The following is a 12944-nucleotide window of genomic DNA, read 5'->3' as shown; positions in this document are numbered from 1 at the left end:
GCATTCACAGACTTTTCAGGATGAACCACAGTATTTAACCGTCTGTCTCATCTCACTGTTTTTATGAGGTTCTGAAAAGATTTAATTTTTAGGCATGTGCACAGGCCCAAATTTAAGCAGGTTCATACCTACTCAAATAATTCTTCTTGTGTTTATCTTCCAACTGATTCATTCTGCTGCCTCTTGGTTCAATTTGGCATAGTAACACAACATGTTACAAATTGCCCTCCTCTCCTGTGTCCACAATCAAATTCAATTTCAAACTGGTCTTTCCTTGTAATAGTGGATTCAAAAAGGGAGCATCATTTAACATTGCTATTTCAAGTACTGGCAGATCCTTTCAGCTGAACCTCGCCTACTTATTTGTGTTTTTATTATGAATATATTTGTTTGCCTCTGTGTGTGTATGCGCACACACAGAGCTATACTTCAGCCATTTTCATATTTGCACCGAGCAACAAACAGCTCAAATTGTCCGTGCCTTGGGTTATGGGATTTAGAGCTTTACTTTAGAGCTAAATTTATCTGAGGAAAAGCACCACAACAAATGCAAACCATGACAGCTGCAATTTGATTGAGTATCTGCAGAGGAGGCCAGGGACCGCTCTTCATTTCCTACAAATTTCATCAGAGAGAGGTGACCTGGGGCAGCGGTGGGGATGCTCGGCAGCGCTTGGCTGCTGCCCCGAGCAGACTGGCCAGAGAGCCGTGTCTGCCACAGACAAGGTGCCTCTCGCCAGCTGGTGCACATGGGGCCCGGTCCCAGTCGTCCCCCGAACACAGCACCGAGGTGGGCGGCGTGGCGGGGAGCGACACGGCCATCCTCTGCCTCACACGGGAACTGCACGCTGCTGGAGACTCGGGGTTTTACGGCTGCCTCCTCAGCCGTGCCCTCAAGGACTTGTGGTTTCCTATTTTTTTGTTTTTTTTTTTTTTTTTCTTCTTCCCTTTTTTCCCCCCTTTTTTCTTTTGGGGGGAGGGCGGGGTTGGGGGGAGGGAGGGGGGGCAGGGTGAGAGAACCAGGAGGAAAACACCTCCAAGCTAAAACTGAGATCTCACAGAACCTTTGGTCACAGACATGGGCCTGTTAGAAATGCCACTTTATCTAATCTTGCCATAGAAGCTGATTTTCCTCCCTGTGGTTTCTATGTATTTTTAAATTAAGCTGAAAAGAACAGCTCAAAGGAAGCAGGCTTTTCTACCCATCAAAATAATTTAAACTTACAAACACTACAGTGGATCTTTGAGACGCTGCCAGGAATTTTAAAAAGCCTTCATCGCCGCAGTTCTCAGTATCCTCTGAGACCTTCACACAATATACAGTCCCTCACCTGGTTTCAGCTCTGTCATACATACACTTTGCAAGTGCTGGAATGTCTAAATTAAAATTTATTTCTTTCAATAAGCAGAATTCAGAATCTTTTATTACAGGAGAGAAGATGGATAATCCTTCGGGCCTTGTTTTCAGTTTCCTTGACTTAACTAGGTTTGTGTACTGGATTTTTTCAAATCATTGATGTTCCTGGGCTCTTCCATCTAGTCGTGGTTCAGAGCTTGAATTTACTACCATGACTTGCCTGAGTATATTCAGCCATGTTTATTTCAATATTACTTTGATACTTTGTTTGACATTTCCTTTTGGGGTAAAGAGAAGAATGGGAAGGCTTTCCTACAGCTCAACAAGATTTGAGGGGTAAAAAGAAACCAAAATAAAATAAAGCCCACCAATGCCACTAACTTTGATGTAGAGACATTGGCTTTTAATGAAGTATTTCCTAACAGTGCTGCTGGGAAAGAAGTGCAGCACAAACAGGGGCAAAATCCCAACACACCTGTGAAGGCTTTACAGGGACTCCTTCCAAAGTCTGGGTGTATACAAAGCTTTCCTCATTTTCCACCTGAAGAAAGATTTCAGAGCAAACTTCCCCCCCCCCCCCTTTACTTTTTCCCTCCTCTTTCCTGTAGCCTGCAGCTCATCCCCACGCAGCAATCTGTGTGCGGGGCAAGAGCTGAGCAATGCTGGGCAAAATCAAAGGATGCACCTTTCAGTTCCAAGGGCAGCACGTGCCACTCACTCAGACTCTGGATAGAAAAGGGGGGGGGGGGTAAAAAAAAGGATTTTTTATGTCCTCTGTTCAAAAGGCAATGTTGTTTCATGCCAGGGAGGCACCTAATTTAGTCTGTGCTCTGCCCCTCGTTCTGGGGTTCATGAGTTAGCTGCAGGCAGGAGCAGGGTGCCCCCACGGGCTGCCTGACACCTCGTTACCTGCTCGGTCTCCCCTGAGTGAGAAGGCGCAGGGGAGATGGAGCAAAGCCGGCAGGGCACACCACGAACCGCGCCAGCTCCGCTTCCAGAGAGGCGAGGGCAAGGGGGGAGAGGCCTCCTGATGACACCGGAGACCAGCCCTGGGCCAGGCCATTCCCTTCCGAAAAAAAGAGGAGGAAGATGACGCCACGAAGCTGTTACCTCAGTCGGAGCCTCCGGGGCCCCAGACGGCGGCGGCCTTGTGCCACCTGCTGGAGACCCTGAGGAGGGGCCGGGCCGCGGCCTGCGCCGGGGCTCTCGGGCGCTGCGGGCCCGGGGCGTCCCCAGCCCGCCGTGGCCCAGGCGGGAGGGCACACGGGGCACACGGGGGACACACGGGGCACACGCGGGGCACACGGGGACACACGGGGCACACGCGGGGCACGGGGGACACACGGGGCACACGGGAGCGGCTGGTGCGCGCAGGCCGCTGGCGCTCGGCCCATGCAAGGGACAGCACGAGAGCGGCCAGCGTGGAGGCACAGGAAGTGGATGCCAGCTGTACCCGATGTTTAGTTTCAGAAATCGAGGGCCTGGGAAGCAGATCTAGGTACGCTCAAATAGCAGTTATCGTCATTACCACAAGTGAGTGCACTGCAACAACTAATATAACGTTGTTCATCTGTATCTCTCCTCAGAGTAGGGGCTTTCCCGCCAAGATCTCAACCTTGCTATGATGGAAAGCCGCCTAACTCCCTACATACACAGTATTGACTATCTGCTTAAAAAAATCTAAAGAATAATCACATTTCATAAGGCATAATGACAAAGTTAACTCCTTAATCTACCACTGTCAAAATGGCATCAAAATGTCTGTAACACTGTTTCTCATTTCTGCTGGCAATTGCATGAGACAAAGATTTTTAAAATGAAAACTGTACAACATGTTGCTCTCTCAAGATTGTTAAAATGGCAGCAATCTTGCAAAAGCGAAGTCTAGATTTCATAAGTCAAAAAAAATCTCAATAAAAAGAAAATCATGATACAAGGTATACAAACTTCCACAGAATCACAGAATAGTTGTGGTTGGAAAGGACCTCTGAGATCACTGAGTCCAACCATAAAAAAAACCCACCAAAACCCACAACAAAAAAACCCCACCAAAAACCAACCAACCAACCAAACCACAAAACACACACCCCCAAAAAAACCCCCACATAACCTACAATCTTGGTCACTAGAGCATGCCCTGGAGTTCCTCATCTACATGTTTCTTGAATACATCCAAGGATGGTGAGTCACCACCCTGGGCAGGCTTTTCCACTGCCTGATCATTCTTCCAGTAAAGAAATTCTTCCTAATATCCAATCTAAACCTCCCCTGCCACAACTTCAGGCCATTTCCTCTGGTCCTGTCGTTATTCACTTGGGAGAAGAGGCCAACACCCACCTCCCTACAACTTCTTTCAGGTAGTTGTAGAGGGCCATGACATCTCCCCTCAGCCTCCTCCAAACTAAACATCCCTTGTTTCCTCAGCCGCTTCTCATAGAAATCTTTCCAATAAATCCTACAGACTAGTTCTGTGCCATTTTTTCCCATCCAAAATTAATCAGGGTTCAGTGTGGACTAGGTGCTCTCTCCCTTTCATCTTTCTTTGAACACATAATACATCACACACATGTATACCAGGTTAAATACAGGGAAGGGATTATAGTTTGATGCTTCTGCCTGGCACAGAACAGCACTTGGAAACATCCCTCCTGGCTCCCTAGAACTGAATCTATAAATGCACATCTTAAAACTCAAGAGATGAAAATTAGAGGATCTGACTTCTGATACCTTCAGAACTTGAGCTTATCTATTTCCTTTTTAATGGAATTATTGTGGTCACTGACAATTTACTGATATTGAGCATTTTTATATTTTAAACATGATAGCAAATTATCTGAGAACACAACACAGAAACTTGCTAATCCCAATTCCAACACAATCAAATAATAGCATCTAGAATTACTTCAAAAAGGAGACAGCTGAACTGTTAAATTTCTCAGGTAGGCAATGACTTGGTCTGTGTCAGCTTTCCAGAGCGTTTTACTGCATGTAGCTGTCAAACAAGTACTGTCCAAAGGAAACCACACCCAATAAAGGAAAAAAAAAAAATAATTTAAAAGCCTTTTGAAAGAGATTAATTGCATTTTATTTGAGACTTGAGGCAAAACCAGGTAGAGCTTAACTAGAATTCAAAAGGCAGTTAGGGAAGATAGAAATGATACACTAAGTGCTCCTAGCAAAAGGGAGGAAACCATAATTAGATAAACCTGTCAAGTGGTACCCAAAATACTCAGGCATCATATCTGTAGTTATCCAGGCTTTCTGCATTTGTCATACTGTATCCATAAAAGCCCTCCCAAGCAGGTGCCTGGACATGAGCTAAGATGGTCATCTATGTGAACACCTACCAGAGGTGTGAACTCAAAATAAAGCAGGGCAATAACAGCCCTGCTCACTCGGGCATGTTCAGGAAGGCAGCAGTAGGTAATGCACACACTGCTCTCATAAGAAAGGTAGAGCACTTGAAATGGCCCTTTAGCTCCCTTACCTTCACTTTCCAGTCCCATGAAACTCCATTTCTCATCTCTCCTGCACTTGGAGCCAGTTTCAACAAGAGTCATGCCATGCACTCAGAGCCCAGTACACTTCTGCCCTGAAAATCCCCCAACTGAAGCATGAAATTGATTTCTCTCTCTTACCATGCTCTGAACCCATCAGTCTCCAGTGGGTGGGCAGTGTCATCTTTTCCCTTCTTTGTCAACAAAGGAGGGAGCAAGCTAGTCCTCCTTTCTGAGAAGGGCATGCTAAACTGACAGGAGATTTTCATGCATCCTCCTCTTTCCTTTTCAGCTAGCAGAAACTGAGCCCACCAGCCACAGCACATAAATCTGCTCACATGCCCCAGCAGAATGACGCTTAAGTCATTTCTGTGGATCCTGCTCCTGCACCTGCCAACCTGAAAGTCAGATGATGCTGCCCAAAGCCACTTGGTGGTTCTCTTTGCCTGCACTGCCTTGCCGAGAAAGGACAATCCAGCAAGAGAATTGCTATTCAAAATGCAAAGTGTAGCACCACTTTCTTTAACAACTGTAGTCTCTAATTAGATTTATGTAACTAAACAAAATTCATGTATGTCAGTAAAACAATGATAATTTGATACTTCTTTTCAGACAACAAATAAAACCTCTGCAGAACATTCATTAGTTCAAAAACCTTTTGCTCAAATAAGAGGCTTTTCTGAAACAAAACAAGAATTAAAGAACAAGATCAGATCTCTCAAGACCTGATCCACATGTACTCAGTGGCAGGCCAAGCCTCTACTCTGCCTGACAGGAATTACTTAAGTAACATGGAGAAGTGAAAAGGGAAGGTGCAGAGAAGCTACAACCATTACAAAAGAGAAAAATCAGCCTTCCATAAGGAAATTGATGGATTTTCTGTTTCCATAGGGTGATGATTTCCTCCCAGCTGCTCATGATGTATACAAGTCAAGTGGGTGGTAGGAATGTACTTTAGGCCCCACTCATACACACCCAACCTGCCTCAGTCAAGAGCTGCACACACACTCTCTACAGTCACTGCTGTGCTTTATGAGCCACTCCAAAGCTAATGTGAACTACAGGTCAGTGGATCAAGGATGTTGCCCTGCATCCGTGACCCTGATATGACCTTTTATGACCCATTTATGTAGTTGTGGGCAACATGAACAAGATGTGTCAGTAGTGCAATGAATGCTGACAGCCTCTGCTGCTGCTCTGGGTAATGCAAAAAGGCTTTGTAAAGTGCATGCCCATATATACAGTTTTATGATAACAGTCAATGCTGAGATGTGCTACTGTGAGGCAGTACTAATTTTTATCTTAAACAAGGAGAAGGAGGAAAAAAAAGAAAAAAGGGGAAAAAAAGAGAACAAAGCACCAAGCTTCTAAGAGTCAAGTAAAACACAAACATGGCCATGGTGCTCCCTGTGACTTAAGATGCAGTTCCTGCCTCACAGGGATGTGCCAGATAAGCTGCTGAGGTTCTTAAGTAATTCTGTCCACATACAGATGGTGTTTAAGTAGGGGAAGAAAGAAAAGTGAAAAAATCCCTAAATGTTCATCTTCTCCAGGCCATGCAAATCATTAATGTCTGCAGAAAGGACTTTAGATCCCTAAGACATACATACCATTTCCTTGAATGCACTTTCTATGGCCCCAATAACCAGGCACTCATGTGGGATCTTCTTCTCAGTGAAGAAACGTGTTGGAGGGGTGCTGGGGGAGCCTGGGGCCCCCACCCCACCACGCAGGGAGGCCGCCCGCGTCAGCGTCCTGCTGTTGGTGGCTGGGTTGTCGGGTTCCTCTCCCAGGCAGGTGGGGGGGAGGACAGCCGTGTTCCTCAGGATGTCCACTATCTCCTGCAGCTGCTCCTGGATATGGTGCTGCAGCAGTTTGGAAGCAACTACAGCTGCCCCTGACCCAGCATGTCCATCAAACAGGGACCAGTAGTACAGGCTGATTCCATCTGTGTCCTGGAGAAGCAGGAGGGGAAGAAAGGGAAGGAAAAGAGATGGTCACTGTTACACAGCCATGAGTAAGGTGATGGAGCAGCCACCGGCACAGGGACAGCAGGTAAAAACCAGGTAAATTTCCCAGAGGTGAACTTCTTTCAGAAGTGGAGAAATACCCACTGTGCTACCCACTGCTCTTGCAGGAAGAAGAAATGCTTATTTTTGCCACAAAACCGCACCTTATTTTTTTTTACCTTAACCACCTCACCCTCCCCCCCTGCCCCGGCAATTAAAAAAGGCTGAACTTGCAATCTTTCCTACTTACAGCCATCACAGGATGCACTGACCAAGCACAGCTACCACTATGAGATTAAGTTAGTTTCCTAATGATCACATAGATTAGAAGAAATGCATTTGAAAATCACATAATTGATAAATTATGGACCTACCACCATGGAAACAAAAATTTCATGCAAGACAGCACCTGACTCTTCTGACAGATTATTTTTTTTTCACTAGACCTGAGACAAAGGACTTCAGTTTGACATCTAGTAACAAAATGTGATCCCCACTTCCATGCTGCTAGGTAAGGTCCATCCATGCTGGCAGATGGGACAACTCAGGCTTTCCCTGCATGTGCCAGTCCAGGAACCAACACCAAGGTCCTCAAGGATGGCACACAAGTGGGATCAGCTGCATTCCACCCATGCCAGCCTACACATTCAATGCCTAGCTCTTCCCAGTCTTCTGAAAAGTCTCCTGTGTAGTACTGGAGTTACATACCCTCTGATCAGAAGTGTTCTGCTATAGCTCTCAGCATAATAGTATGCTTTTAGATCTTGTTTCTTAGCTCAACTCCTAGCATGCCAGTCAGAACAACTGATCTCATACAGGCAGCACCTACAAAAAGTAAATTATGTAGACCTCATTATTAAAATTAAGGTATATGTGGTAATGTTATATATTTGTTCAGCAGTTGTTGATCAATCATGTGATTTTCAAATATTTCTCCTTTTCTGCTTGATACAGTCTACTCTGACAGGTGTAAGCCAGCTGCACTATTGCCCTGATTTCAGCAGGAACCATGTTTTTATGATGAGGTGCCCTATCACTCACATAGTGCCCATTAACCCAGGGCTGGAGACAGACGAAGTTCTGGGCAGCACAAGGTCCAAACTGCTTGAAAAATACCAAGGAGCCATACCCTAGATTACCTCAATGTGCTTGGGAGAAATTCACCTAGAAATCCTTATGGAAGCATTTAAGGCATCATACCTGTCTTGGCACAATAGCAAATTTGGCAGCAGAATGTGGAAATAATCTTTCCCACCTCTCCCCTCCATTTCTTCTTAATCCTGCACCTTCTCCCAGCTATGCTGAAACAATTGTGGGGTTCCCTTGCAAATCAGATGTGGGTGGACTAACACAGATTTAGAAATAAATCATTTTGCAGGAATCAGGCAACACTGTTGCAAAACACCTCATACTAAGAAAGCATAACCTAGATCTCACTGCAGTCAAAAGAACATAAAAATTATATCTGCATGTCATGCTGACTGCAGTCTAATTTAGGATGACAGACACGATTTGTTTCATTCATCCAAACACTGCTCCCTTACACAACAGCTCAGCATATAGTCCAGGCACCACCTCCATCCCAGCACCTCATGCCCAAAGCACTGCTTATTTCAAACTTATGGACAGGGCTGTGAGCTGCTGGTCCTGTTATTTTCTGCTGTTCCAGCTGCTCCACAACGGTGCCAACCACTAGCTCTAGGACAAGGCAGACAGGTTGGAGTAAGAACACCATGAATTGTCATTGGGAGATCCAAAAGACATCATTCATTGTTGCTCCGAGGTATAAAATCCAAAACCTAATGCAAAATGTCTCTTTTAGCAACATGTATATTAGACCATCACTACAAGTTCATGCTGTTCAAAGGGCAGAGTTCATTGCTGTACAAGCATTATTACTTTTAGCTTACTTTGTTGAAATGCATATTTTAAAACCTTGACTACAAAAATTACATAGGTCTATTTTTTTTTCTTTAGCTTATAGCACTGCTGCTGTAGTAAAAGTTCAAACATTTTTGACCAGTGTATTAACCGTAGCCACCTACGCAGTGGAGACTTCCTCCAAGAAAAGGAATTCAGCAGTCTGTTGTGCATTCTTCATTTCACTGCTGAAATGCTGAGAAAAGGCAGTCTTTTCCTACTGTACTGGATTAGTTGCCACAGTAAGGATCATACAGGGTATATTCAATAATGGTGGATATACCAAATGATGTACACAGTTCTGAAGTCGGCTTCTTATTCAGTCCCACCCACTTAGTCAGTCTGGTAAATTCACCAAAAACCTGTTGTGAAATTTCACCCCTGAAGCTGTGACTGGCAGGTGTGCTAGCTTGCTCCAGGCTCAGAATCTCTCCAAGCTCACACAACAGTTGGCTGTAAAATTCTGCTTCAGCCACTTTTAACGGATAACAGAATTACTGACTGGAAAACCTGTTTGTAAAAATACATCTCTATTTATGTAAAATGTGAGGTATTTTTGCCAACAGAAACAAGTATCCCAAACTGAAAGTCTTTCAGCTTAAAACTGAAACCACTGATTCAAAACGGCAACACCGTGCCTCTTGGAAGTCATAGATCACACTACTTCTGCTCCCGTGCCTCTCTTAGGGTTTGGCTCCCTGGCCAATACCCACCTCATGATGCACCATGGATAATGTTTCTACAGCTTATGTCTTTGTGTCATTCAAAAGGTGCTATCCCTTCGGGGGAAAAGGCATTAAGGCATTACACTTCTGAAATGGAAATAATTTACCTCCCACCTACAGGGAGAAGATATTTTGTCATTGCACCCCCCACTTCCCCCAAACTGTAACAGAAAATTACAGTGAAGAACAAGTTTAAACCATGACCAGCCCGCCCTCCCCCCCACCCCAGTTTTCTTCAGTTTTCAAAAGCAAGCTCCCACCAAGGTCTGTATTAGAGTTTTTCACAAGATAAGGAGAAAAGTTATTAGCACAATTCAGTCTCATTATTATGAGCATAACACTGGATATGTCCTAAGCTGAACAAGCCTCATATGAACTTGGTAGTCAAATAAGGTGCCATGAGAGACCGGGAAGGTTTAAAACAGACCAGAACAATAGTCATGACAAAAAGTGAAATTGAAATGTTACCATTTATTTCCTCTTAAGTTAATAGGCAGCACAAATTAGGACAGAGAAGCTCACATGGGCCTGAGCTGTATTCTTGGGCTGTCACTGGCATGAACACAGCATGACCACATCAGCTAGGGTTCTTCTGGAGTTCAATGAACTTGTCCTGTTTGGCCTTGTAATTCTTAAAAAAGAGCAAGTTGCTACCAGTTCACCTAAGTTCAGGCACTTACATGGCACACCTCCAAGACAGTTCTCTAAATTGTCCTTATAATTCAGCAGAGAGAAGAAAACCCTGCACTTTCAGACTATGCTCATCTAATTCCAAAGCAGATTTATTTCCCCCTATCAGCTGCAGAAGTACCCTAGATAGCTGAGAGGTCTGTATTTTAAGCACACACACTCAGGGGAGATGACTACCACAATGCTGCTCTTATACACATATTCTGTGTGAGATGCTCTAGGGCCTTAATTTCAGTTGGGATCTGCAGGCATTACTGTAACCTAAATATTAGTCTCTAAAAATTTGTTTGTATTCCTATGAAGCTTAATTTACTTTTGAACTAGCAAAGACAGTATAACCACAAATAATCTATTAGCTGTCTAAAAACAGAAGAAGAAACACTTCCCCCCCCTGCCCTTGAGAATAAAAATGGCTTCCTATTTGAAGGAAATTAATTCTCAAAAATGATACTAATTTAATGAGAATTAAATATATAGTGCAATAAAGCAGCAACTCAGAGAATGAACGAGGGCTGGTAGTCAAGGCACACAGATGAGACAAAACACACAGAAAGGTCAATGCTTTTCCTCACACAGCTGAGATGACCTCAGTAGCTACCAAGCCATTATCATGCCTAACTAACCTGGTGGCCTTCTATGACAAGACTACAGATATGGTGGATAATGGCAGAGCAACTGATGTATCTACCTGGATTTGTGCAAGGCATTTGACACTGTCCCACTCAACATCCTGGTCTGCAAACGGACAAGACATGGATTTGACAGATGGACCAGCTGGTGGATAAGTAACTGGCTGGATGGCTGCACCCAGAGAGTTGTGGTCAATGGCTCAGTGTCCAAGTGGAGGCAAGTGATGAGAGGCACTCGTGGCAGTACTGGGACCAGTGCTGTCCAACATCTTTGTTGGAGACATGGACAGTGGGACTGTGTGTATCCTCAGCAAGTTTGCTGATGATACCAAGCTGTGTGGAGTAGCTGACACCCAAGAGGGAAGGGATGCCATCCAGAGGGACCCTGGCAGGCTTGAGAGGTGGGACAATGCCAACCTCATGAAGTTCAACAAGGCCAAGTGCCAGGTCCTGCACCTGGGTCAGTGCAAGCCCAGGCACAAATACTGGCTGGGGGGAGAATGGCTAGAGAGCAGTCCTGAGGAAAAGGACTTGGGGGTGGTAGTAGATGAGAAGCTCAACACAAGCCATCAGCATGTGCTGGAGCCCAGAGAGCCAAACACATCCTGGGTTGCATCAAAAGAAGTGTGGCCAGCAGGGCCAGGGAGCTGATTCTGCCCCTCTGCTCTGCTCTGGTCAGACCACACCTGGAATACTCTGTACAGTTCTGGAGCCCTCAGCACAGGAAAGGCACGGAGCTGCTCCCTGCAATGACCCTACAGTTCATTTCTCAAATGTACTAGGAAATCTAATAACCTTCAGGCTTCTCAACTGCTGACTTTGCTTTTAGAAAGTTTCAGCAGTTTCCTGTGTTTTGCAATTGTAAAATATAATTAAGACATGCAAAGTTTTGGGTCAAATAATGGATGAGAAAGCATGGAAAAAAAGAAGTATATATATACACATAATTCAAGATCAATTATAGGGAAAAAAAAAGAGCAGCCTTAGCATTATATAGTGATCCATTTGGGACAAATTTTTCAGGTAAGCTAGACAGTGGTTCTACACTGAAAACCTTCAGATTTATTTTTTTTTAGGAACTTAATTCCAAACAGGCAAATAAATCACCTTGCCACTAAAAATTTATTCTGAAAACCACAACCCACCCTGATCATTATTATTCTAAATAGGAACTACACTCACAAAATGCATTAGAATGCATCTTTTGGTCTCATCAAATCGGAACTGGGTGGGCAATAGTTACCCCATCCTTGGAGAAAAGCTTCCTCATGTTACCAATGATATCTTCAGCTACCTGTGGTAGGCAAGCAGCCTTGTGTCCCACAGAACAAAAACTCCGACCCGTATCTGTGGCAAAGAAAACTGCAGAATTAACAATTATGTATCCTCACATTATGGTGACAATTAAGAAGGCATCACACTAAGTCATGCAACCTGTCACGGTGACAATATCCTTGCATAGGATTCCCATTTCACTCACTGATGGTCTTCAGTATTCATCATCAAGGTAGAGGCATTTCAAAATAGTACCAGCAAAAAGTCGTGCTTTTTAAAGTGAATGCTCCTGAATAGGGACAGAGGGCAAATATGATTAATCAAGCAGCAGTGGAGTGTGGTGCTGGGAAAAAGAGGTAATTTATCTGGGGTTGAGTTTTTAGAGTCTTTCCTTTCACTGCTCTGCTTAGTTTATCACCCACACTTTCAAGAAGAAAACCATAATCATGCTTTTAAACAGGTTTCCTTGGATTTTTGTGTCTGTTGGGCCTAAGCAAATGTTCACTTCTCCATCCCCTTTATTTTTGGCCTACCACTTCCTTCTCACCTCCAGAAACTCTGCAGAGTCCACTCACAGAGCCAAGGCCATGACACCAGCACCCAACCCATGGATCTCCAACTCCCTTATGCTGCCTTGCCAAAACACAGGGCTGCACTAATGGGGTTAGCATTAAACAATAATAATCACAAAACCTCAGATGCAGCTGCAATTTACACTTCACAAACTTCCCAGAAAGCAAGGTAAAACAAAGATGACACCTGGCCTTCTCAAAGATTCTGTGGAAAAAACGAAAATCTGAGGACGACTATGAAATGGACTGGGTTAAATCAAGACAGTTTAA

The 12944-nt window shown here is 44.4% G+C and overlaps 1 protein-coding gene across 1 annotated transcript in view; it reads right to left on the bottom strand.

Moving 5' to 3' along the window:
• Positions 1–12944, bottom strand: part of PPM1H (protein phosphatase, Mg2+/Mn2+ dependent 1H) — a 145135-nt gene that overhangs the window by 57569 nt on the left and 74622 nt on the right. The window contains exon 3 of the mRNA XM_051619219.1: positions 6465–6809. Coding sequence (XP_051475179.1) covers positions 6465–6809 — 345 coding nt within the window. The remainder of the gene's footprint in view (positions 1–6464; positions 6810–12944) is intronic.

This window comes from Apus apus, chromosome 1 (assembly GCF_020740795.1).
Source record: "Apus apus isolate bApuApu2 chromosome 1, bApuApu2.pri.cur, whole genome shotgun sequence".
Classification (NCBI taxonomy): Eukaryota; Metazoa; Chordata; class Aves; order Apodiformes; family Apodidae; genus Apus; species Apus apus.
This window is presented reverse-complemented; position numbering and strand designations above follow the sequence as displayed.